Source organism: Mytilus trossulus, chromosome 14, assembly GCF_036588685.1.
Source record: "Mytilus trossulus isolate FHL-02 chromosome 14, PNRI_Mtr1.1.1.hap1, whole genome shotgun sequence".
Taxonomy (NCBI): domain Eukaryota; kingdom Metazoa; phylum Mollusca; class Bivalvia; order Mytilida; family Mytilidae; genus Mytilus; species Mytilus trossulus.
The window spans coordinates 59516118-59540077 of NC_086386.1; the positions used below are offsets into that span (position 1 = coordinate 59516118).

Sequence of the window (23960 nt, forward strand, 5' to 3'; positions counted from 1 at the left end):
CCAACCATATGTATTTCTAAACGTTTTTTAACCATACTCACATACCTAGGGATTCCATCTGTTTTGCTAAGTCGGTCATTGACGAAACATTTCCCAAAGCTAGTGTGAATTCGTGATATATCTGTTCATTACCATTCCAGATTTTCGTTAGGAGAATGTGATTTCGTTTTGTTCTTTTCACAGCCTTTGTAATTACTTCCATATCCACAGAAGTAATTAACTTTTTCGTTTCTAGAATTTGAGCAATTGGTAAAGGATCAATTCGATTAATGAGTTGTGTATAATGTGTCTTCAGACACCGTCTTATCTGTATACTAGCGGGAAGTTCTGAAAAAAAAACATATTTCGATTAGGCTTTACATTAAACATTATTCTTAAAATAGTTGATTAGTTGAAAAAAATACTGACTGATTTCCTCATTTTGTATACATCACACAAGAGCATTATCAAGAAATCTTCAAGTTGCTAATTTGTAGTGAAAACTAGGCAATATCTCTCGTATTAACTCTTAAGTTTGTGACTTGTGTTCAATATTTGTGTTTGTTAATTTTTAATTTTGATTTGTCTTAAGAATATTTTATAGAGAGCTAAATTTTAAAAGCTATTTTATCAATATGTCACTGAGAAAACCCTAGTTCAGAATAGTTTTCACTCTTTCTAGTGTTTTTATTTTATGGAATGATGAAATGTACATAATTGATGTAATTCCATTTGAAATTCACGCCACCGGAAACACTTTTTTTGGTGAAATATGAATATCAATTATACGAATTTGGTAATTGTTTATAAATTTCCTGTTAAAAAAAAATCATTTTTGTCGAAAACTAAGGATTTTCTTATCCCAAGAATAGATCCGTATTTGGCACAACCTTTTGAAATTTTGGGTCCTCAATGCTCTATAAATGTGTTATTGTCTGGCTTTGAAACTATTTTGATCTGAGCGTCACTGATAAGTCTAAGGAAGACGAAACGCGCGTCCAGCGTATAAAATTATTATCCTGGTAACTTTGATAACTATTTACAATACTGGGTCGATGTCACTGCTGGCCGACGTTTGGTCCCCGAGGGTATCACCAGCCCAGTTGTCAGCACTTTGCTGTTGATATGAATATCAACTATATGGTCATTTTTATAAATTTCCTGTTCAAAAACTTAGATATTTTTCGAAAAACTAAGGATTAATAGATTATCTTAGCCTATTTGTCGCAACTTTTTAGAATGATGGATCATTAGTGCTCCTTAAATTTTTTCTTGTTTGGCATGCAAACTATTTTGAACTGAGCAACACTGATGAGTCTTATGTAGACAAAACGCACGTCTGGCGTATCAAATTATAATTCTGGTACCTTTGATAACTATGTACTGAACCAGCGTTGCACTACGATAACATGGATAGTTAATCTTTATTATGTGTGTTTTATAAGAACACGCATGTTTTCCTTACCACTGAAGGATTAAACGACGTAGTTCAGTGAAGATAAACAAATACACATCTTGAACTATGTATTGATACCATAAGTCAGGAGAGCGTTAGAAACAGAATTCAATAAGATAAACATTTTGATAAGTTACGGAACTCTTTTAAGTGATACTTGATATTTTTAAAAGACGACAAACAGATGACTTGGACTTTAACTGAATACTCTTTAGCATTTGTATTATTTGGGTTTAATATCGTAAAAAAACAAAGCAACATTTACATAAGCCATTGAAGTCTTCTTTGAAAAGTAAACTGGTTGATATTGGGTAGTTACATTTTTTACCCCGTTGTGTAGAAGAATAAAAATCAAAAAGTCCGAACATCTGAAAAACCTTCAATATAAAATAAATTTATAATGAAAATTGGGAATATTTAATAGATCTCACAACCCGATCAAAAAGCAGAAAACAGCCGAAACCTTTCTCATGTTTCTTTTTGCATCCTTTTGAAATGCCTAAAAAAAATTAACATAAATCACTGACATAACTGACATTAGAAAATTTAGTTTGACTGTTGTATATTTCTACATCATGTGTATTACATTGCAGAAAAAAGAAATAAAAGTCATTAACAAAAATATCCGGTAGTTCAAAACACTACTCATTATAAGTTGGTGTTTCCATTTCTTATTTGAGAAACTTAAGATCGCATATTGACTGCGGCTTATAAACAGGAAAAAAGGGGTAAACATTTGATTGTTTGAAATCCAGTGATTGTTATTATCTTATATGCAATTAAATGATATGTAAAATATGTATGTGTCAATTACAACAAAGACTTATAGGGGGAAACAAAGGTGACAATATTCCTATCAAGAGAGATGAACATTCACCTTTTACTTTTAAAATGTATGCGATATGATTTCTTAAAATGTCATTTCAAATGAAATATCCTGAGTAGATTGAATCTTAAACAAACCTATTGTCTTAAAAAATGCTTGGAAAGTGCTCAAACAAATAAACTAGTAGGCACATAACGCATTACGTAGTGTATTAATGAGCGTTTTCTTACTTTGGCTCCCTATTTATTTTTTTTCTATAAAAGAACACTTTTTCGTAACCTACTTTAAGAATAATTTCATTTTAATTGTATTTCAGAAATATACAATAGCGGTTTTAAGTAAATTAAAAAATAGAATTTGCAACAAAGCACTAACTAAAATGAAAGCAAATTAGGAAATTTACTGGATCGCACTGTAATATTTAGTTTTATTCACTTATTGAATTAGTTTTGGAGTCAGCAAACCGTTACACATATAGTTCATTCAACTTTAGTAGTACGTCAGTTACTCAATTATAATCACATTGCTTGTATAAATTTGTGAAATTGCCCCAATATTATCATTTATTTATCTGAAAGGTCGAATTTTTATGAAATGAGAGATATGAACTGACCAAAAATGGACTTACTCTTCTGCGCAAGGTTAAGCATGAAGAGAATTGTGGCGATTCAAACATTAAGTTTTATAATTTTCTACTCAACTCCTATTAGAAAGAAATCTTTCCAACATAAATGAATCCGATTTTTGTTTTTCGCTACAATAATTCTAATCGTTGATTCTTAAATACGAAATGTATAACAATTGATTTAATATAACCATTAAGTATTGTAAACATATATACCGTGCATTTGCCTCTCTAACTCCACCAGTTTTTCTTGAAGTTTCACAATTTTTTTTTCTTCTGCATGCTTCCTTATATCTGTGAATAATTTCGTTTATATTATAATTTTTATTGGATATATATTTATAACGTTAATTTTGATTTTTGTTTTGTCAGCAACACATAAAATATATCAATATGTTCACAAGCTCAATCAAAATTATATAAATATGAGAAAATTTGAGTCTATGAAGTCAATGTCCTTGGATACGTGAATGTGGTGCGGATAAAGCTATATAAGTCAATCAACTACTAGTATTCAACAGAAGAAACTGGAAATATTGAACACCACAGAAAGATGCCACAGATGTTACCATCAAAACCTAGACACTTTTTAAAAAACTCCGAGTTATCTGAAGCGCTAACTGGTTTCTTCCATCACCGTGTAGTGTTAATGTCAGACGCGCGGCGTGTTAGCTTTGACTCTAACACATGCATACACATAATCTTTCCCCTTTATTCGTTCACGTTTAAGCCAAAAATTTTTGACTCCGGTCTAACCTTTTATGTCTGCGTGCATTCATGAAACTTAAATGTGTAAATTTTACAAGACTATACATGAGTTGTGCGATTATAAGGGTTATATTAGATATATGTCGATATAATAATTTTATGTATACTGATCATGCTGATTGAAATAAAACAAATAGTGTATCTTATTGTGCATACATGTATCACTTCCCTAATCGTTTTCATGAAGGAAGGACTAGTCGCATCATGTCGCCATATCTTTGAATACGAGATCCATATCTAAAGAGCATACTTACAAGTTGCTATTTTACTTTTTAACATTCCTTTATTATAATCGCATCAGAAGAACAAAGACTTAAAAGATCCACATTGTAACAAAAGAGGTACACATGCTCCAGTATGTATATCATACTTTGGATTGACAAAACATATTATTCTAAAGTAACAAAGGAGTATTTCCCTTTACAGTGCTCTGAACACAAACATGACACATGTCACTTACTGATACACTACAGATATTACATGTATGACATCAGCGAATGAACAACAAATTATTTTTGCATGTTTTACTTTTATCATGTTTAATATGCAGATGTTGTGAATTCTTGATCATCTATCGGTTGACATCGTGATGCATCCTAAAAACCCACGAACATGTTAATATTGCTCAAACCACGAAAATTGATACCCACGAATTAAAGTACTTTCACAGTATTTCATTCATAATGTTATCGGCTGATAATCCTTATAAGGTTTTAGGATGAACTTGATTCTTCTGATACTGAATACAGTAGGTTTCGAGGATCTTTACATCCTGGGTCAACATTTGGAACTGGAACAATGAGTCTGTTGTCAATTTTTACCAGCCTCATAATTCGAGAATACATTTTTCACTTGCCTAGTTCTCACCAATTTAATGACTATGCCTTCATACATTATCGACACGTCTGCATATATCATGTACATTAAAAGACAGCATATAAATGGAATGTTGTTCTACATTTGGTACTAAGTTAGGCTAAAGTTATAACTCTTAAATTAAAAAAAAGATTCTTTATCAAGGTCTTCTGTCTCCTCTGATATTATACTTGCTTTAATAATCGAACTATCCGATTTTTCACGCAAATCATTTATGACAGATGCAATTGTGATGTGATCAATCAAATGAACATGCTATGTTCAAACAATCAGTTGTTTGCACATACACCAAGTACTAGCTGTAGAAGAAGATAAACATGACGTCTTCCTCCTTAGAGGAATTTCATTTGGCTGATATGAAAGTTCATCTTTTGGAGGACATCCAAACACGGGTTTACATGGATACCGTTTTATACCTTCGTGCTGTCTACAATTTGCTCTTCTTGAATGAAGACCCTTTATGTCAAATAATCATTCTTAAGCATCGTGTAACATAACAAACTAACACGCATATCATTTACATATATCAACATGTGACCTTACACTGCTTACACGGAATGAATGACGTCTTTGTCTGCCATTACCAATGATTTTTTTGATTTTTTATCAGATAGCAGGAGTTAATTCTAAGATCATGTTAAATATTTTATCCAGTTTCATTGCAAGACATCACACCAGAATGATAATTGTCCATGTTAAATGACAAATGAAGTGTACACTATTACAATATAGAACACTAAGAACTAGGTTCATAATGTTTTATCACGCATACAAATAGACAGGGATTTACATTTGACCTCGATAGTTTAATTTATTAAAACTGTAGTTAATGACGTCAAATATATATATTACATTTGCTTACTAAAAGGAAAAATGTTTATTTGTGTTCAAATAGAAGTGAGTAACTTAAAGCAGAAACGTTTCTGTACAAAATACGTCAAACTACGTAAACATTGTAAAATCTGGGATTTTACTATGGTTCGAATTATTAAATATTTGAAGTGACCGACGTTTGATTTTTATTATTTTGAAGTGTTCATGTAGGTGAGCATAATTATGCTTTTGTGTTATTGGACGACAATTAGACAATGAAAATATATATATTGGCGCATCAAAGCCGCAATAACTACATTCAATCCCCTATTTTGTATGGAAAATTGGGTTAAAAAATGAATATAAAACGCGCCAAATGATTAACAATTGTTTTATGTTTAGATTAGCCAGACCAGAACCCAATCCCCTACAGAACAAAACATGATAAACCCAAGAAGTACTATATTTTCATTTAAAACAAACATTGGGGAACATTCATTTTTGGGTATCGAAAATGACTGAAACATTTGCCACTAGTTGTTGAATGTTTTAACCCGCAAAAAAATGTGTTTTTGTTTTTTTTCGCTATTGAAAAATGTTAATGTACTCAAAGTTTTAAAGAGTTCAATTTAGTTTCATCAGATTTTTTTTAGATGACTCGAAAAGATATGATAGGTTAAACTGCGAATTTCAGTTTTGTATATCTTCATTAAATATAATTATTTTTTTAAAGTTTGAATGTGATCGTAAACTTAACGAAAACCTGGTATTTGAAATATGAAAATACTGGTGTCTAACATGTAACCTTTCGATTTTAAAATGCACCTGTTCCGGCGTTATTGTTGCTTGAATAGTTTGAGCTTTTTGCTCCTATTTTATCTTCATTCCCTCTTATGTTACGCAATTTAGAAATACATTTATGTGTTACCTATATTTTGGAAGGTGTGCAGGTAAATGCCGTATGGCATTACACATGATATACATCAAGATGAGTGGAGATGAAATATAGAACATGTAGAAATAATTCACAATTCTTAAAATGAAATAGAGCCTAACACCTACGATGTAGATTACGTGTGTATTTTTAGATTTGAAAACTACAAATTCGCGTTAATTATGTTATTTTTCAAAGACTATTACCGGAAGCGTAAATTAAAACATTGTGAGTCACGTTAATAATGATTAGTAAGACAATAACAATCAAAACCAAGGAGTAAACAAAGACTCACAAAACCAAAGATCATTTACATCAACAGTTATAAAAAATAATTAAGAAAAAACACGAACTCCACTAAAAACCGGGAGTGAAATCAGGTGCTCCGGAAGGGTAAGCATTTCCTGCACCGTATGCGGCACCCGTCGTTTTATTTCTTTGTTCAGTTCGGTAATGATGGAAGTAATTGATTTAGATCAAGGATTATTTGTGTAATTAAACTCCATTGTAATTTCTAGTTACTATGTCATCATGGAAATATTAAATTGAACGTCACACACGTATTACACGACTCTACTGTAGACAAACGTATTTTCAAATTGCAGAATGTTCGTTAGAATGAGAGTATCACTTCATGTAGGTTAAAACGATTCATAATTAACATTTCGAAATATCTATCTAAAATGCAGATATGGGTTGTGAAGATAAATTGTCTTTGTTGGTTTACGCCAAATAACTTTGATAACACCAAGTAACTGCATTTGGGTTCATTCCTTCTTCATATTTAATTCATCAATGATAATACATACCGTATATAAAGGTTGACACTGAACAAAGATGCGACCACTTTCATTATTATGGCATATTTGATGGATTTTCCATACATACTCTTGAATTTGAGCGTCATTTATGGCTACATTAGTTAAAATCTTTCACTTAAACTAATTGAATCGACTGAAGTAGACATTTAAGTATTCAAAAAGTGGTCACAAAATGTTTTTCATCAGACGGACCTTAATTGAGAGGCTAAAATCAGCCCTTACCGGACCTTCTCATATGTTTTAACGAACGAAAGTATTTGTATATATACTCAAATATCTGAAAACAATTTGTTGCAAATAAGTATAGGCAGAAACATACTCACTGACACATTTAAAGCATTCCCGAAATTTCAACCATCCATCGTAAACAAATTTCCAATTCCAAATAAGTCCGCTTGCTAAAATAGATTCAATTATTTGCATGTTTGAAGCAATCGAGCTCCAGGAAACGTTATAGCTTCATAAACACACAGACTATTGTCTCATTGGCACTCATACTAAATCTTCTTATTTCTATAACTTTCCAATATGTAGATAAAATGACCAACAGTTTTTTTTTGTTTACACATTCTTGTTGAAAAAAAAAATGATTTTTTTCGACTACCATATAAAGAAGAGGTTTGTCATGCTGTTTAATCCACCATTTATCTATATAAGGAAATGCCTTACCAAGTCAGGAATATTACAGTTGATTTTCATTTTTTTTTTATAGGATTGGACTTTTGATTTTGCCTGGATTTTCAGTTTTGAATGTTCTTTTGTGTTCGGTAGTTTTGTAACTTTACATTGTATAAGGTTGATGTCCATAACACACTGCATTACTGAGTTATCATGACATTCATGAAAACAATGGTGTATAAATGATGCAATCTCATATATCCATTGAAAGTGTAAAAGTTGAATTTCATAGTGCACATGATTTCGTTTATTAGATTGTCTAGGGACAACTTATTTATTAAAACCATATATAAACCACCACGTATTAAACTTAAGACTTGGCGAGACACAAACACTACCTAAACCAAAGTCATCAACTAATGTTATTCAAATTGATAGACAACATTGTACACCACAGGAACCTACATGTACATGTAGCAAGTTTTTTTGACAAATTAAAACGCGGTTTTAAATGTACAAAAAGGAAACATCGATCAAGACATATGTATAGAGCATACTGTGTTTCGGGTGGGTTTTTGTTGTTGTAAAATCACATATTTGAGATTAATTTCAAAATTGGATCTTTTGTAATATTCATGTTACTTTTGTTCTCTTAAGTATACTTTACCTAGCAAAACTACTACACCAATAACACCACAAACAATTTGTGCATGCGTTTTTATGTCGTAACGATTTTTATCTAAAACAAAATAAAACAAAATATGATATAAAGAATAGACAAATTATTTAAGTTAAATCAAATAAAATTATTGACTAAACTGCTATTCAACTATACATCGTTTTTTTCTACAAAGTGTCTAATACTTCTTTCTTCAAATCCATCATTTATAATTGTCACCAGTATTATACTAAACATAATATTTAGCATGTAAATGGTGTACATATCAACACCTTTTACTTTACAAATGGTATATTAGTTATTTCAATAGGTATGAATTTAAAATGAAACACATAATCATTATTGCGTTTATATTAGTTGGTTTTACCAACTTGTAAGACTCTGCTTCAAATTCCAATGTATGATAATCTTTTACGTATTCAAAAATTATGATGGAATTGAATTGAGCTGTAACGTTGATTTCAAAATGATTTAGGTCATTCTATTCTTTTAAAAAAATGTGGTATTTAATATCGAGTAGGAATTCATAAAAATAGTATTAAAGCTTCATAATGAGTTCTATATGTATTGTATACAATATTTAAAAAAATGAATTACACATTTCAGGCAAATACGCCTTTATAAAAGAGGGGCGAAAGAATGACTTGATACTTGTGAATTTATGTGTCACATATTTTTTTGCGTTCATTTTCTTATATAAATAAGGTCGACAGTTTTCGCGATTAAATTGTTTTACTTTGTCATATTGAGGCCTTTTATAGCTGACTATGCGGTGTGGAAATTGCTCATTGTTGAAGGCCATACGGTGACCTTTAGCTGTTAATGTATGTGTTATCTTTGTCTCTTGTGGACAGTTGTCTCATTGGCAATCATACCACATCTTCTTTTTTAAATTATATTAATGCCAAATTAATAACTTCATTAAATATTGCCCTAAAACGCCTCGTTTTACTCAAGTGGACAAAACAATTACACTGATATTAGTTACTATTGCTGTCAAGGGCTTGTGATTAAACCAAACAATACATTTTAACCAAACAATACATTTTCTCCTATAAAACATGTATTGGTGTTTCGACAGTGCAACTTATAGGCATATTGCAGGTATTTTGAATTATCTAACAGCCCAGCCGTTTGACTAAAGCTTTTATCAGTTAATATCCGACATCTTATGAAAACAAGAATGTAGCTATAAACATGTAACTTTAAGAGGATGTAAGAGCACATGTTTTCATTCAAATTTAGCAATACATATTTGAGTTATATTTCACTTTAACAAAACTAATCAAAAAGACATACAAGTGAAGTAGAAACATCTTACTACGGTATTTGCTTTATATCATTTAGGAACCAATTTATCAAACGGATATCAAAACCAAAAAACAACAACACTGTCAATGCATTGTCAGAGCGTAAATCAAGAGAAGTTTGTTGTATGTTGTTAAAAAAAAAATAGGCCATCGTATAACCTTTAATGATGAACATCACCCATTCTGTATCCACAGCTTTAAAAGGTCCCGCAATGATTAATTTATAACAACTTTAAGCGTGCAGAATAACTGATTGAATAACAAAAACAGGAACGAGTCACAAAAATGATCTTGCGCAACAAACGACAGCTTCCCAGCTAGAGGCTGCTGACTTTGGCAGACGCAGACCTGACGTGACACCGAACATATACATTATCTTTGCACGTTGGTTTTTTCCCCGAATTTGTTAAAAATCAAACCGTTTATCAACAACTATATATAAATTGCTCAAATAATTTCGAGTTTGTTGCAGATATTTACCAAATTGTGAAACAAGGAACTATGGAGCACGTTGGAAAAAAATCATGAAAGAGGAACCAACACCCGTAGTTTTATTAATCATTTTGTGATATTATATAGAACAAGCGTAATTATAATATTAAATTAAAGAGAGATGACAGTTAAAAGCCTTCTACAAGTAACAATTGTTGTACTTACAATTCCGTCCATTTGTCATCAAATGTGACTGACCGATTTAAACTTAACAACTGGGTCGTACTAACATGAGCAGCACAACTGGTGTTTGATTACTCTTCCGGAGCACCGGAGATATCTCTCAGTTTGTGTTAGGATAAGCGTTGCACCTCTTTGTTCATATGAAACAGTATTAATTTTAGACATTTAATTAAATTTACGTGTGTTTCAGATATTATCCTTTTTAAACAAACTTTTATTTTGTTATGCCAGATAATTCGCCACTCTTTATTTTGATTTTAGTAAAACATACCATCTATTGTAATTGCTGTCGGTTGGTTTTCATCTTGGTTATTTTCGCTGTAAAATTATTGAATATGTACATTAAACTATAATTTTCATTTACAATAACAAAACTTTACACACACGTTCATGTTGTATATCACTGCATCCATAATATAAAGGTACATAATGTATCGTTTGTTTCAGTTATGCGTTTTTAGAATTAAAAAAATAAGCTATAGTTTACTTTACTTTAAAGGGATATTGGCAGAAAATTTATGTCCACAATATTGACCTAAATTCTCATACAGGATTGATAACTACCAAATTATAAAAGTCTAAAATAAGCAATTTACAAGGTATTGGATCGATAATATGTATCATTGTTTTTTGTGTATTTCAATCTAGATGTCATCTATCGATATGTCTTTGAAAGTCGACTGCTGGTCATACAAACGATATAAACATCAATATAGATATCCATCTCTAGAAAAGTTGTTGAATTGAAGGTCACATGTAAATGGTGAATTAAGACTGGTTTTAAAGCGAGCTACACTTCCCACTATTACGGTCGCGTAAAACTCCATTATACATTGTCTACTACAACAAAGAGCGAAATAAACAAAAGACAAAATAAAGTACAAAATGTAAAAAAATAGTAGAACAGCTATCAACATTGATTTATAATCTGAATAACTCTAAATACAAACAAATACGTCATCAAAGAAAATCAAAATCTCATATAGACATAGAACATTAGCAAACATGAAAAACAGGAAATGACCACAGCACTACAAAACATACGCGGATTGCATGAATACCAATCCAGGCAAAAAAGGATATTACCAAAATACACTTAACAGTAAAGGTTTATAATTTAGAGACGCAAACAACGAATACTACAACACATGATTAAGAATGTCAACAACTTCATTACATACAATCTATTCTTCAAGACCATCATGTATTATAGGTGAAGTTGATACGGAATATTTATCAACAATGTGTTGGTATCTCTCCGAAACGATTTAGAAAAAGCATAAGACGTTCATTGACAGATCCCGGCTACGTCTGTGTTGGTATCTCTCCGAAACGATTTAGAAAAAGCACGAGACGTTCATTGACAGATCCCGGCTACGTCTTTTTGTAAGTTTTAGTAGCAGCTGCAAGACGAATACCAAATGAGTTGGGAAATGTATATCTCATATGCAGATGACGTTGGTATATTGCTACTAAGCTGACAAAAATAAATAATTTCTAAATTAAAATCATCTCGATTTTCATAAATTCTGGTACTAAGCCAAATGGTTGCTGTTGAAAAACGTAAAGACTGTTCCATCACATAGTTGTCCATTTTTCATCTGTTGATTTTATCTTCTTATTTCTTTGTTGAGAGATACACATGTAGTGTATTCATGTTTTTGTCCCCTTTTTTCTATTCGCTGCCTTCAGTTATTTTGCTAATAGCTTTTTTAAATTGTTTGAGGAAAAAAGGAGATCGGCAGGGAAGTTTTTCTCAAAGATGATGACTGAAAGATATGATGACATACACTTTTCATTTAATCATTTATAAAATCGTGTTCATATGGTTTTGCAACCATGCCTTCAACTCTTGGAGGACGATCATCCTTGATAAAAGAACATGAAATAAAGCGTTGTAATATTTAGTTCATTTTTGGTTCTTCAATGCTCTTCAACTTTGTATTTGTTTGGCTTTATAACTATTTTGATATGAGCGTCACTGATGAGTCTTATTTAGACGAAACGCGCGTCTGGCGTATAAATTATAATCCTGGTACCTTTGATAACTATTATCTTTCATAATGGTCTCTAATAAATAAAGAACTGACCTGATGACTTCATGTGATTTGCATTCATAATTATCATTTAAGTTTTTAATATGGACGCATTTGTAGTCTGAAATTATAGAAATAATAAAGACTAAACAAAATTTGCATAATTTTGCAATACTGTGGAATCGCTTATTTTCATGGGTACCAATTGTCTGCATACAAGCCCATATGACATTTGTCATTCGATCAACATTAAATTTCGTGGTTTACCTGTACTAATTTAAATCCACGAAAACTGGTATCTGACGAATACTAATGAATCAACAGTATGTCTATTCCGATAATAATTAGTGATTAGATAAAATCAAAATGAAAGTGATCATAAAATGAACAATTTCAAAAATCAAACAAAAGACAAACAAATCAACAACATAACCACAAGATTGACTGCATTGTGTTTTCTATTCTGTAACATTGAAATAACACATATTTGTGCTTTATAATATTTTTTTCAAATAACGCTTTTTGTACTAAATTTATACTGGACATTTAGGGAAATGTTTATGTTCTACGTATAGCAAGAACGCAAGTAAGGTGACACCATCTTTTCTTTTTATTTTTACTTTAGATATATTAAAAAACCTATCTCATAATGTATTCAAAATTATATCGTAAGATTTCCTTTTTATGCACAACAATGTGTGTTTTTCATGAACAATCCAAACAAATGTTGGCAATTTGAACGACACGTGCATTGAAAAATAGCTCTGTGACCCATATTTTTCATCATTTGTTTGTAAAAAGCGTAGTAAAATCTTCATTTTGGCAAAGTATAAGAAAGTCTCTCCTTTTCTATGTCCCTGAACGACCTTAATGCTTAGATATGCTCAGCTCATAATGTAGTATTTTTTTCTTAGTGTATAATAAAATAGTATCACGATTCAATAGTATCTAACATGTCTAAGGAACAAGCATTAAATAGATAATATGTATCAATGAAATTACCTGGAGTAAGTATAGAAAGTGTTGGACAATTTTTTATGTAACATGAGCAATCTTCAGTACTTGGTTCACAAAAACATTTATGATAAGGTATTTTTACAAATGCATATCCTTTAGTATAGTCACATCGACATGACCTATCACTTTTGGGGTTTCCATTTTCAAAGACCACCTGACCATCCTCTTTGCACAATGTTTTCTCGAATATACAATCGCTACTGCCATTAGTCCAAAATTTGACTGGTTGGAACAGATTTCCAGAGCATTGGCTTCCATCAATAGATCCTCGAATAACAAATTTGTAACCTATAGAAAGAAAGATTAGAAAAAGTCAACCATGGGCACAACTCTAATCAACTTGTATTTTTGATACAATATAAATAATAACATATACTAGTATAAATATAAGAAGATGAGTATGAATGCCAATGAGACAAATATTCATGCAAGTAACAATTAATTTTTTTTTTAAAGTAAATCTTATAGGTCACGATACGGCCTTCAACACTGAGCCTTGGCTCACATCGACAAGCAAGCTATAAAGGAATCCAAAAATTACAAGTGTAAATATATTCAAACGGGAAAGCCGAATGGTCTAATCTATAAAAAAAAAAAGAAGAGAACTGCATATTTCCTCCAAACTAAAACAATCAATGTGTACAGATACAAGAAACTTATTCTATAGACGTCATGCATATGTTTAATTTTCTACTAAAAGTATAAATCATCTACGTCAAAACTTTACTACAGTCCGGAAGAAAACAAGCTAAAAAATTGTTCTGCATGACTCTGACATTCAGCTTTTGATAAACCTTATTAAACAGTTAAATAGAAGAGGGAGAGAAACAAAATCGATAACGTAAACAAATGACGGACGACAACGACCAACGTTAGGCACTGCTAGATCCTGTGACTCGAAAATGATGAACCTACATAACATAAATGATTTTACCTGGTCTTTGAAATTCCGGTGTCTTTCTACAAAATTCTGTATATTTTAGATTGTTCTCATCAAACAAACAAAAATATGAATAGTTATTCTGGCAAGATCCTATTCTTTTATACTTCCATTGAGAGTGATCTGGGCACAGGAAATCATATTCCGTATATACATTGTTCGATAACATCAAAAGTACAAACTGAAAAAGATAAAAACTATTACATACAATAGATAGTGATGAGACAAGTTTGATGGAGCTGATATACTGGTTACATATGAACGTATCGCCCTAAATGAAAAATATGTAAGCTGTAATATAGGTGATATGTGGTGTGTGGTTAAATGTAAGGCATGTGCAAATGTATACAGCAGCATCCTTGTGAACATGGTGAAGTTGAGATGAAATTAAATTTGTTAATCGATTGGCCTTTTTGTGTTCACTATTTCTACTAATATTTTTCCATTGAATTATGTCGGAACTTCTTAGTTGATTAGATATACCATAAACCGTATCTTAGCCCCGAATATCCATTAATTGAATCCGTGTTTAAATATCTTTTTAGAATCTAACTATCAAAATTATTCATTCAAGGTTCACTTGATCACAAAATTAGGGAATTGAAATGCACACTACTCAATGAACATTTGTTGTTATTTACATAAACAATATGATAAATCAAACTACTATATACTAATATGTAAGCATACCATGGAGATTATTATGATCAATATAGATTGTGTGAACATTTGTTATTCTAATGCAATTTGTATGTCACATTGTTTTGCATTGGCTGAAAGTTGCTGTCAAATTCACAGTTGACCAGGCGTAACTAAGGAGGAACAACCATTTTGAAATAATCGAATCAATAAATGTTCGATTACTACTATATAATTGAAAATAAAACAACACCTACCTCCAATTCGCCGTTTTAATGTTATTTTATATGAATTTGAAGCGTACATGTAACGTAATAACCTCCAGTTTGTAAGTTTTCATTCGTATGACGTCACGTTTATCCAAGACACTTTTGTGCCAAAATCATTTATGAAGTTACGCGGATTTTTTTTTATTTGTCAAATTAAGACATTTTTCCAAGTTTTATCGTATTAAATCTTTTTGAAATGCATTAGAATCGGAATAACAGTACTGTAGTAACGGTCGCAAATCTCTGTTTTACTGTCTCCGCTACGTGTCGCCAGTAAAACTGCATTTGCGACCGTCAAATCTACAATTGAGGGTGGCAACTCTTCAACTACAGTACTGTTATTCCTTAAATGTACGAGAGACTTGCGGGATACAGTTTTTGTTAATAAAACGATATTATTCATATAAGAGAATTGTCTTCTTGCGGTCTATTGTGTCTTCCAATACGTATTACTTTGCTCTCTCAAACTTTAACAAAATTATCAGATTTTTTTCAATCAGTGAGTATCATGTTATGAGTACATCTGATTTTAATACCACTATTGTTATTCTTAAACACGCAGGAGTATGTAAACAAAACGACTCATGTGTATTTCAACAGAAAGTAAAAATGCTTAAACAACAAAACTATGTATAACCAAATTAACAAATAATCCAGTAACAAATCTGCTTCTAGTACTACCAATATTGTTAAAATCAAACCAAAATTGTCCCCCACACATTTAAAAAACATACCTTTGAATGATCACAGTGTATCGTAAAATATTGCATGTGAATGTACGCGTTGAACTAGAAAGGACGTAGAATATCCCGTTATTTATGTAATAGTAATTTTAGGATAAATTATATTTATTGGAAAAGTGTATAAGGTACTATAGAATAATCAACTACTACATGTACATGTACTACATGTACTACTCGACACTAGTGCAACATTTATAAACTGATTAAGTCCAGGAACAGCACCAGATTCTGCACACAGAAAGGATGATGTATTTTTACCAAAAGAATCCAATGTAAAGAATTTAAAATTCATGTGAAGTAGTTAATAACATTAACTTTGCCATAAGATATATTTAATGGAAGAACGAATAGTAACACCTTGAAACATGAATTGTAGTAGTTAAATACGTAAATTGTGTCTTCACCTATTGGAAACACGAACAGATCCAATTTGAAACATGAATTTCGGTAAAAATTTACCAAATAAAACCAGTAACGTCAACTTTTTGTTATCCAATACACTGATACTAAATATTGCAGTTATATGGTTTGGCCTCACTGAATTAGTTTACTTACCTTGGTCAGGCTACACACGTTTATATTTGCATGGTTGTATATTATCAATGACATGTTTTAACAAAAATAGAAAGAAAAAAGTACAAATCACTTTTTATTATACAAATAAGTGTGTTTTCTAAACCGAAATTAATCCGGAGGTGTTTTTTTTTTAAATGTTGATATATTTACATGATAAAACGCAAATTGTAACTTAACACTAATTGTTAAGTATTGTTCTGGTGTAAAGCTGAATGTTTAATAATTATAAAAGCAATATTTATCTACACTGATACCAATTTAATTACCTCAGTCTTAGTCAAACGTGAAGGTAAATTTTCAAAAGGAAATGAAATATTTAAAAAGTTCTTGAAAAGACTCGTATGTAAGTAAGATAAGGAGAGACGCGCACACGATGGTGTACACATACATGTCAGTTGACTACTGAACATTGATACCCCTAATTGAAACATGTACAGATATTATCGACTATTTATACTCATCGCTTAATCTTGTTCTACCGAGTATCAGTTGTATTTTCTGGTTCATTTAAAACAAATATTCAGAATTGTATCCCTATTTAAGAGAACACCACTTGTATTGCTTCTTTTGGTCGGGTTTACAAATCATGTGATACGGTTTTAGAAGGGACATCTTTAATGAACTGGAATTCTATATGTTTAATATTCCAAATTTTGGGTTTTACGTATCTACATATGACTATTGCACACTGTATCTTTTCAGTATCCAAGTCGTGTCGTAATCCCTCTTCCATTGCGGGCAAAACATACCTTGGTGACACATATACACATGGAAAAAAGTACTGAAACACCTTGATTTTTTAAAACTTGAAAAATCAGCCTTTTTTTAGATGAAATATGATAAAATATTTGTAAAAGAATATTGAAACATATTTTATGATAACATTGGCATTTAAACGAAAAAAAATGGCTGAAAACAAATGAATTATCTAACCACAGTTTTAAAAACAAAATGCAGTGTTTTTTTGTACTAAAAAAATGCATTTTAAAACTTTTACTGTAGTAGTAGAACTAACCAATGTCAGCCATTTCAAAATTAATCTTAAGATGATTGTTCACATAATGGTTGATCGTTATACGCCAGAAAATTAGTATTTTGAGCGCAGCCTTCAATCAAACGGTTAACGCCTCTTTTCTACATTTGAAAATGCCTGTACCAAGTCAGGAATATGACAGTTCTTGTCCATTCGTTTTTGATGCGTTTTGTTTTTTGATTTTGCCATGTGATTATGGACTTTCCAAATTGATTTTCCTCTGAGTTCAGTATTTTTGTGATTTTACTTTTTTTTTTAACGTCTTCTGATTCCTGCCATCGACTACTGTTTTGCTAAAGTAGCAGCAACCATTTCTGATGTAAGGCATTGTTTATTTCATGACGTATTTGAACTAGGGTGTCCTTTCGCGCACTTTACTTCGAATAGTGTTCCATATATGCTCGAAATGGTTCCAATCCGGGCTACGATCGGGTCAAGGAAGATAAACCGGATTCCATTGGAACAATGGATCTTCCTTGACGATGCTAATTTCCATCTTTGGCGAGCTCTGCACTACCTTGAATACGGACAACTATGTGTCTGTTCTTCAGCAAAGGTCCCCGAAATGGTCTTATCGCACGATAACCAGTAGCGCTGAGTCGATCTCGAACAGTTCTGGTTAAAAGGCTCTCTTTTGAGGATTGTATTGTATGCAATAGGTTTCCTTCTGACCAACATTCATTATGCTTGATTTTCCCTAGCAGATGGTATAGGGGGTTTTCTTGATCTCGGAAGGTCTTTAACATTGCTTATTTCCTTATTTTTTTTTCTAAAAACGACTTATAGTGGAATATTGATGACAAATAATACATGCGGTTGTCACAGCGACATTCCTGCTTTTCTGATGCTGATAATCTGCCATCTTGCTGCAGTTAACAGTTGAGGAGGACCCATTACAAGGTGTTTATCACATAACTTTATAAACTTTGTTATTAAAAGTGTTGAAAACAATGAGGATAAAAACATCTGTTTTGCTGTTTACGGGTACAGTAGCTGAATGCGCAGATAAGAAGTTATCGAGTCGATATTTATTGATTAAACTCAGGAAATATTTAAATAATGTTTAACTTTTTCTATTTTGACAAATTATATCTAACAAAAAATAAAGAATTTGTTTCAAATTTTAATTTCAATTTGGTGTTTCTTTTACCCATGTGTATATATCCAGGTAACGTTTGGTATGTTGGTTTATATTAACGATTATGTATTTCTAATTTATTCATATGACGAAGTAATTTGATTTTCAGATTTAACAATATTGCTCAAATATTCGTCTCAATTAGTATAAGACGTAATTCACGAAAGATATGAAAGCATGCAGTGAGGAAGACTTTCAGCGGAGTTGTTTGTTGAGTACATCAACGCATATTTTTTTAATAAAACAATTCAGGAACATGATAGTTGTTGTGCATTCGTTTAAAATGTTTGAGCTTATGAATTTGCGATTTATTTAAACTTTTTGATTTGGATTTTCCTTGGCGTTCGGTACTTTTGCAAATGTTTTGTGATTTAACTGTTAATATTCGAATAATAGATATTCTTACAAATTACTTAGCATATGACTGCAACTTTTGAATACAGTATTTGTATCGTATATGTAATAACTAACCTGCCGGAGTAAAGTTGTAATCAGCATCCTGTCGGTATCAATAATGTGTTATCAAATCTGAAACAAAACAAGACATGTATCGTTTTCAGTATAATAGAATTTGATGCAACTGTTGTACAAGTGATTGGTTTAGCTATTTATACTCCCAGGTTCAGTACAGCATTTTCTACATACGAAAATACCTGTACCGAATCAGGAATTATTTCAGACTTAAGTTTGGTATTTTTTTCTACATGCATCTATTTTATCTCAAATATAAACTGTAATTGAAAAAAAACCGGACTTAATTAATGAACCACCCCATACGCCAATTCATCCGAGACAAAAACCAATGCAACTGTACAGGGTAAGCAGATTTTGTAAATGCATTTTTTAAATGAATTATATTCATAATGAACGATTTCTTGTGGCTATATAAGTTATCATTATTTCTTAGTATACAAGTACTTTATTTAAAGTTAATTGTGTTATCATTGTATTCATGTTCGTTGTGTAATATATCTAATAAGTATGTTTTTAAACCATTTTAGATATATGAAGATGTGGTATGAGTTCCAATTAAACAACTCTCTCATTTGATAATTCGTACCAAGAATCAACATACCTTTTAAAGTTTATGTTATCGTGAAGATGTTAACAATTGTCTTACAAACTGAACCAATATTTTGTTTTAACCTGAGCCTACTTGAGCATTGTCCATATAACAATGCATCTTATCTTACCATATTTATTTCACATGTGTGGTTTAAATGATTATACTAACGCTCGATATTTATGTGTGATTTTAAGACACTAACAACAAACATGCAAATACAAAAACCTGACAAATCTTCGATATTTTGATTCTTGAAATAAAAAAAAATATACTTGTTGTGTTGTTTTAATTATTCATTTAAACAGGTAGACACCACGGTCAAAATAATGAAATTGTATTCGACTGTCATACAGGTAAAAGGTTAAGCTAGCTATAAAATCAGGTTTTGTTTAACATTTTCTTTAAAATAACTGTAACAAGTCACAAATACGACAGTTGATATCAATTGCTTTAATGTGTTTGAGATTTTGTCATTTGATAAGCGACTGTCAATTTTGAATTTTCTTTGGAGTTTTATGTTAATATCATATACAATATACACTTTTACTATATTTGAAAAAAAATCCCTGACTAAAACAATCGGGGAAATATCTTTCTCTGACAAAAATGGTTTTTACCAGAGTTAATTTGAAGATTAAAATACAGTCTTATAATGAGTTTATTGATATAAATCTCAATATCTCGATTGTAAATAAAATCCTAGCAAAGAAATTATTTATTAATATGGACATATAAATGTATAAATATAAGTGACTACTGTGTGTTAATTCAAAACAGAATAAAGAGGTTCCTCAACTCCACCGTCCCCAGGTGTGTACCCAAGGGGTATTTACGTATATTGACATCTGCAATCTTAGAACATAAGCACTTACATCTGCGATCACTTAGTACTTGAATTGAAAAAAAGCATATACATGGTGTACGTAGTATTTGTACTACTACAGTGCATTTTATAATTTTGTGACGTTATTCGTAAACAAATATTTCTGTCCCCCACTTCCCTTCATATCTACAAATCTTTAGTTTTCCTGCTCGTTTATTTCAACATTTAAAATTCAAATTCAATACTCACATTTGTAAAGATATAAAACTTTACATAATGTCTTCCTAACATATGCTTGATATAAGACTTTCTAAATAAGACTAAAGTACGTGATAATAATGTATTATATTTAATCTTCAAAGTGATCAATACATACACTTTAGTATTGATTGTATTTAACATTTGGTTATTGCTAAGGTAAACATACATAACTAAACGTTCTTCATTACCCCCTTTAATTATAACTATTTTCATATTTTTGGGTAATTGCAAATTGAAATTCTATTAGCCTCTATTCATTTTTTTTCTATTCGTTATACGATAATAATATCCTTGTTTTGGCTCATAATTTTTTTTTCATTCTTGCTTTTGTGTTGAATAGATAAGTTTTGCATAATTTAAAAAAAAATGTCAATTTTACAACGACTTATACTGTTATAATGGATTATAAAATGGTGAAAATGTCCTTATCAATGAGAGTTGCATATTCACCATGGCGCTTTGTAGTTCTCTTCTTGTTTTAAAGTTTTAGGTTGCCCTCTGAAATATCGAGAAATGAAGCTGATTATATTGTTTGACTTAAGATTATTGTTCAAGGTCATACGGACATGCATATATTACAACCGCTTTAAATTAATTGCGTTTGATAGCGTTATTATTCGCAATCATACTTCATCGACTCGTTTTAAACTGTTAATGTATTTTATTAACAATTGCTGTCATTTAGATTTAAGATGTTCTGTTAAATGACAAATAAGCACTTTTGTAAAAAAGGAGGGGCCTAAATGTCTAGAGCCTTGAAACAGACACATATGAATATTTAAAACTACATTGTTGGTATATTTTACAGATATATTATAATTCAAAAGAAACAAAAAATAAATAATTCAATAGAAAAGTCAAAAGTTTTTAACACTTGAAATTATTTGTTTACGATAATTAAGCAAATGGCATAGTACGAATACTGATATTAATCTATATACAAGAAGGTAATGCTAAACCCTGTACATTGTTTTATGTTTTTATCATGCACCATAGATTTTAACACGATGAGACAACATGCTAATATAATGTTACAATACTTTCATAAAACATTATATCTATAATACGCCTTGATATTTAATTTTTTTCAAAACCTTATATACCTATAATTGGTTTTTAAATGATTGTCAAAAACAATACATATATATATAGAGGCTAAAGGGTTGAAAATATAACGATAAGCAAAGTCGATTCGACTTGTTGATATTTTCTGTTTAGCATTTATACACGGTACGCTTTTTTAAATAGTTTGGCAAAGAGATTAATTTTCATGTGGGAAAAATGTATACGTATCAATTCCCTTAATATAACAATTTGTTAAAACTATATATATTTTTTTTTTTAGTTCTTTAGTTTGTCCCACAAAAACAAATCGACAGTACATACAAAATACTTTAGTATGTCATCTTCGGAGAAACCACCTACAAAATATGATATTAATTGTCTGAACAATCCCAAGGTGTATCGATTTAAAAGTGATTGAGAATATGACTGATTATTGTTATAACCTGATTATAGATGTGAACAATAAAAGGCATCAAATACATTGTTGTAAACCGTGGTCATGGTCTCGTATAGATTGCAATTTGGTTTTTCCTGTAGTGTTTAAAAAGTCGTCAAAATTCTGTTCCTACGATGTACCGTTTTACAAAATGTAACTCAAAATTATATCACGTATATACAAGACTTTAGTTAAAGTTGTGCATCAGCTGGAATTAAGCATGTTCTATCCTTTGTTTCAAATTAGCAAGACTTTTAAAAACGTATGGTATATAATCAAGGTAGCTTCAAAACCCAAAACAAACGACAAAATAATAGGTCCGTGTCCTCGTTATTGATATATCTTTATTTGAAAGTTTGGCAGGAAATGATTTTTGATTAACCATGTTAACATTGTCACCCTTTTCTTTAAAAAAAAATATGAAAAAATAACAAGGATTTATTAGATTTTCAAAAATTACTTTTTAATGTGCATGTTATAAGATAATGAAAAGACAAGCGTATGAAAAAATGTGTGCACTGCATGAATATAACTAGGGAACAACGTTTATCTGACCAAAAATACAAAACAAGAGTAGCGAAAAAGTAGTGAAACAAGTACAAATTTATTGTCCAAAATAAAACACATTTTCTCAGAAGAGTATCATTAATTCTGAATAATTGTAGGATATCAGAGAAGAACGGTTCATTTAATCCTAGCATCGCAAAATCGTGCATAACATATTCTACCCGAACATGTACAGTCCTATCATTTGTTTTATATAATTATCCGGGGTTTGACTTGGACTTATTTTAAACTATTCACGTATGGCTATGTGTTTCCTTTTCTACATTGGCTAGAGGTATAAGAGGATGGAGATCTCATAAAAATGTTTAAATCCTCCGCATTTTTGCGACTGTCACTATAGTCAGGAGCCGTTCACCTTTGTTAGTCTTACATGTTTACTAGAAGTAAATATTTATGTTTTGAAGTTTAGGGTAGCGTCCATTTTCACTGAACTAGTACATGGTTTTTTTAGCGACCGCTGATGATCACCTCCAGATTCGGGATTTTCTCCCTGAGTTGGAGAATCATTGGTGGTCTTTGGCTGTTGTCTGCTCATTGCTCGGGTTGTTGATATATTCTCCATTTCAAATTTATTTTGTTGTTTTATTTTAAAATGGAATTGGCGTCATTCGGGATTCCAAAATAACATCAAATGAGCTGACGCTACTTCATAATTATAGAGGGGAGTACTCCTCTTTTTGAAGGGATAAGTGGTGAAATTTGAGAGATAAATGGTCGATTACTGGCGGCGCTTCAATGTGTGTTGTTACTATATATATATAAAAAGCTATAAAATGTGAAAAATAACCAAAGTTATTTAGTAATTTCCTTGTTAAATATAGTTTTGGTAAACATGAATAGAAATACCAAAAAAAACCACAAATGTCACATTACAAACAAGTTTACGAACCTTTCTCACAGTGCAGTTTATTCAATTCGTCTTTAGATCTAATGTATATTCTCCTCAGAATTAGAATTGACGCATAATTAAT

General features: G+C 30.9%; 1 protein-coding gene across 1 annotated transcript in view; it reads right to left on the reverse strand.

Moving 5' to 3' along the window:
• The window catches only part of LOC134697930 (uncharacterized), an 84565-nt gene extending 61014 nt beyond the window's left edge, over window positions 1–23551 (reverse strand). The window contains exons 1-2 of the mRNA XM_063560215.1: window positions 23458–23551; window positions 46–327 (exon numbers count right to left, since the gene is read on the reverse strand). Coding sequence (XP_063416285.1) covers window positions 46–327; window positions 23458–23551 — 376 coding nt within the window. The remainder of the gene's footprint in view (window positions 1–45; window positions 328–23457) is intronic.
• Window positions 23552–23960: the final 409 nt, after the last annotated feature.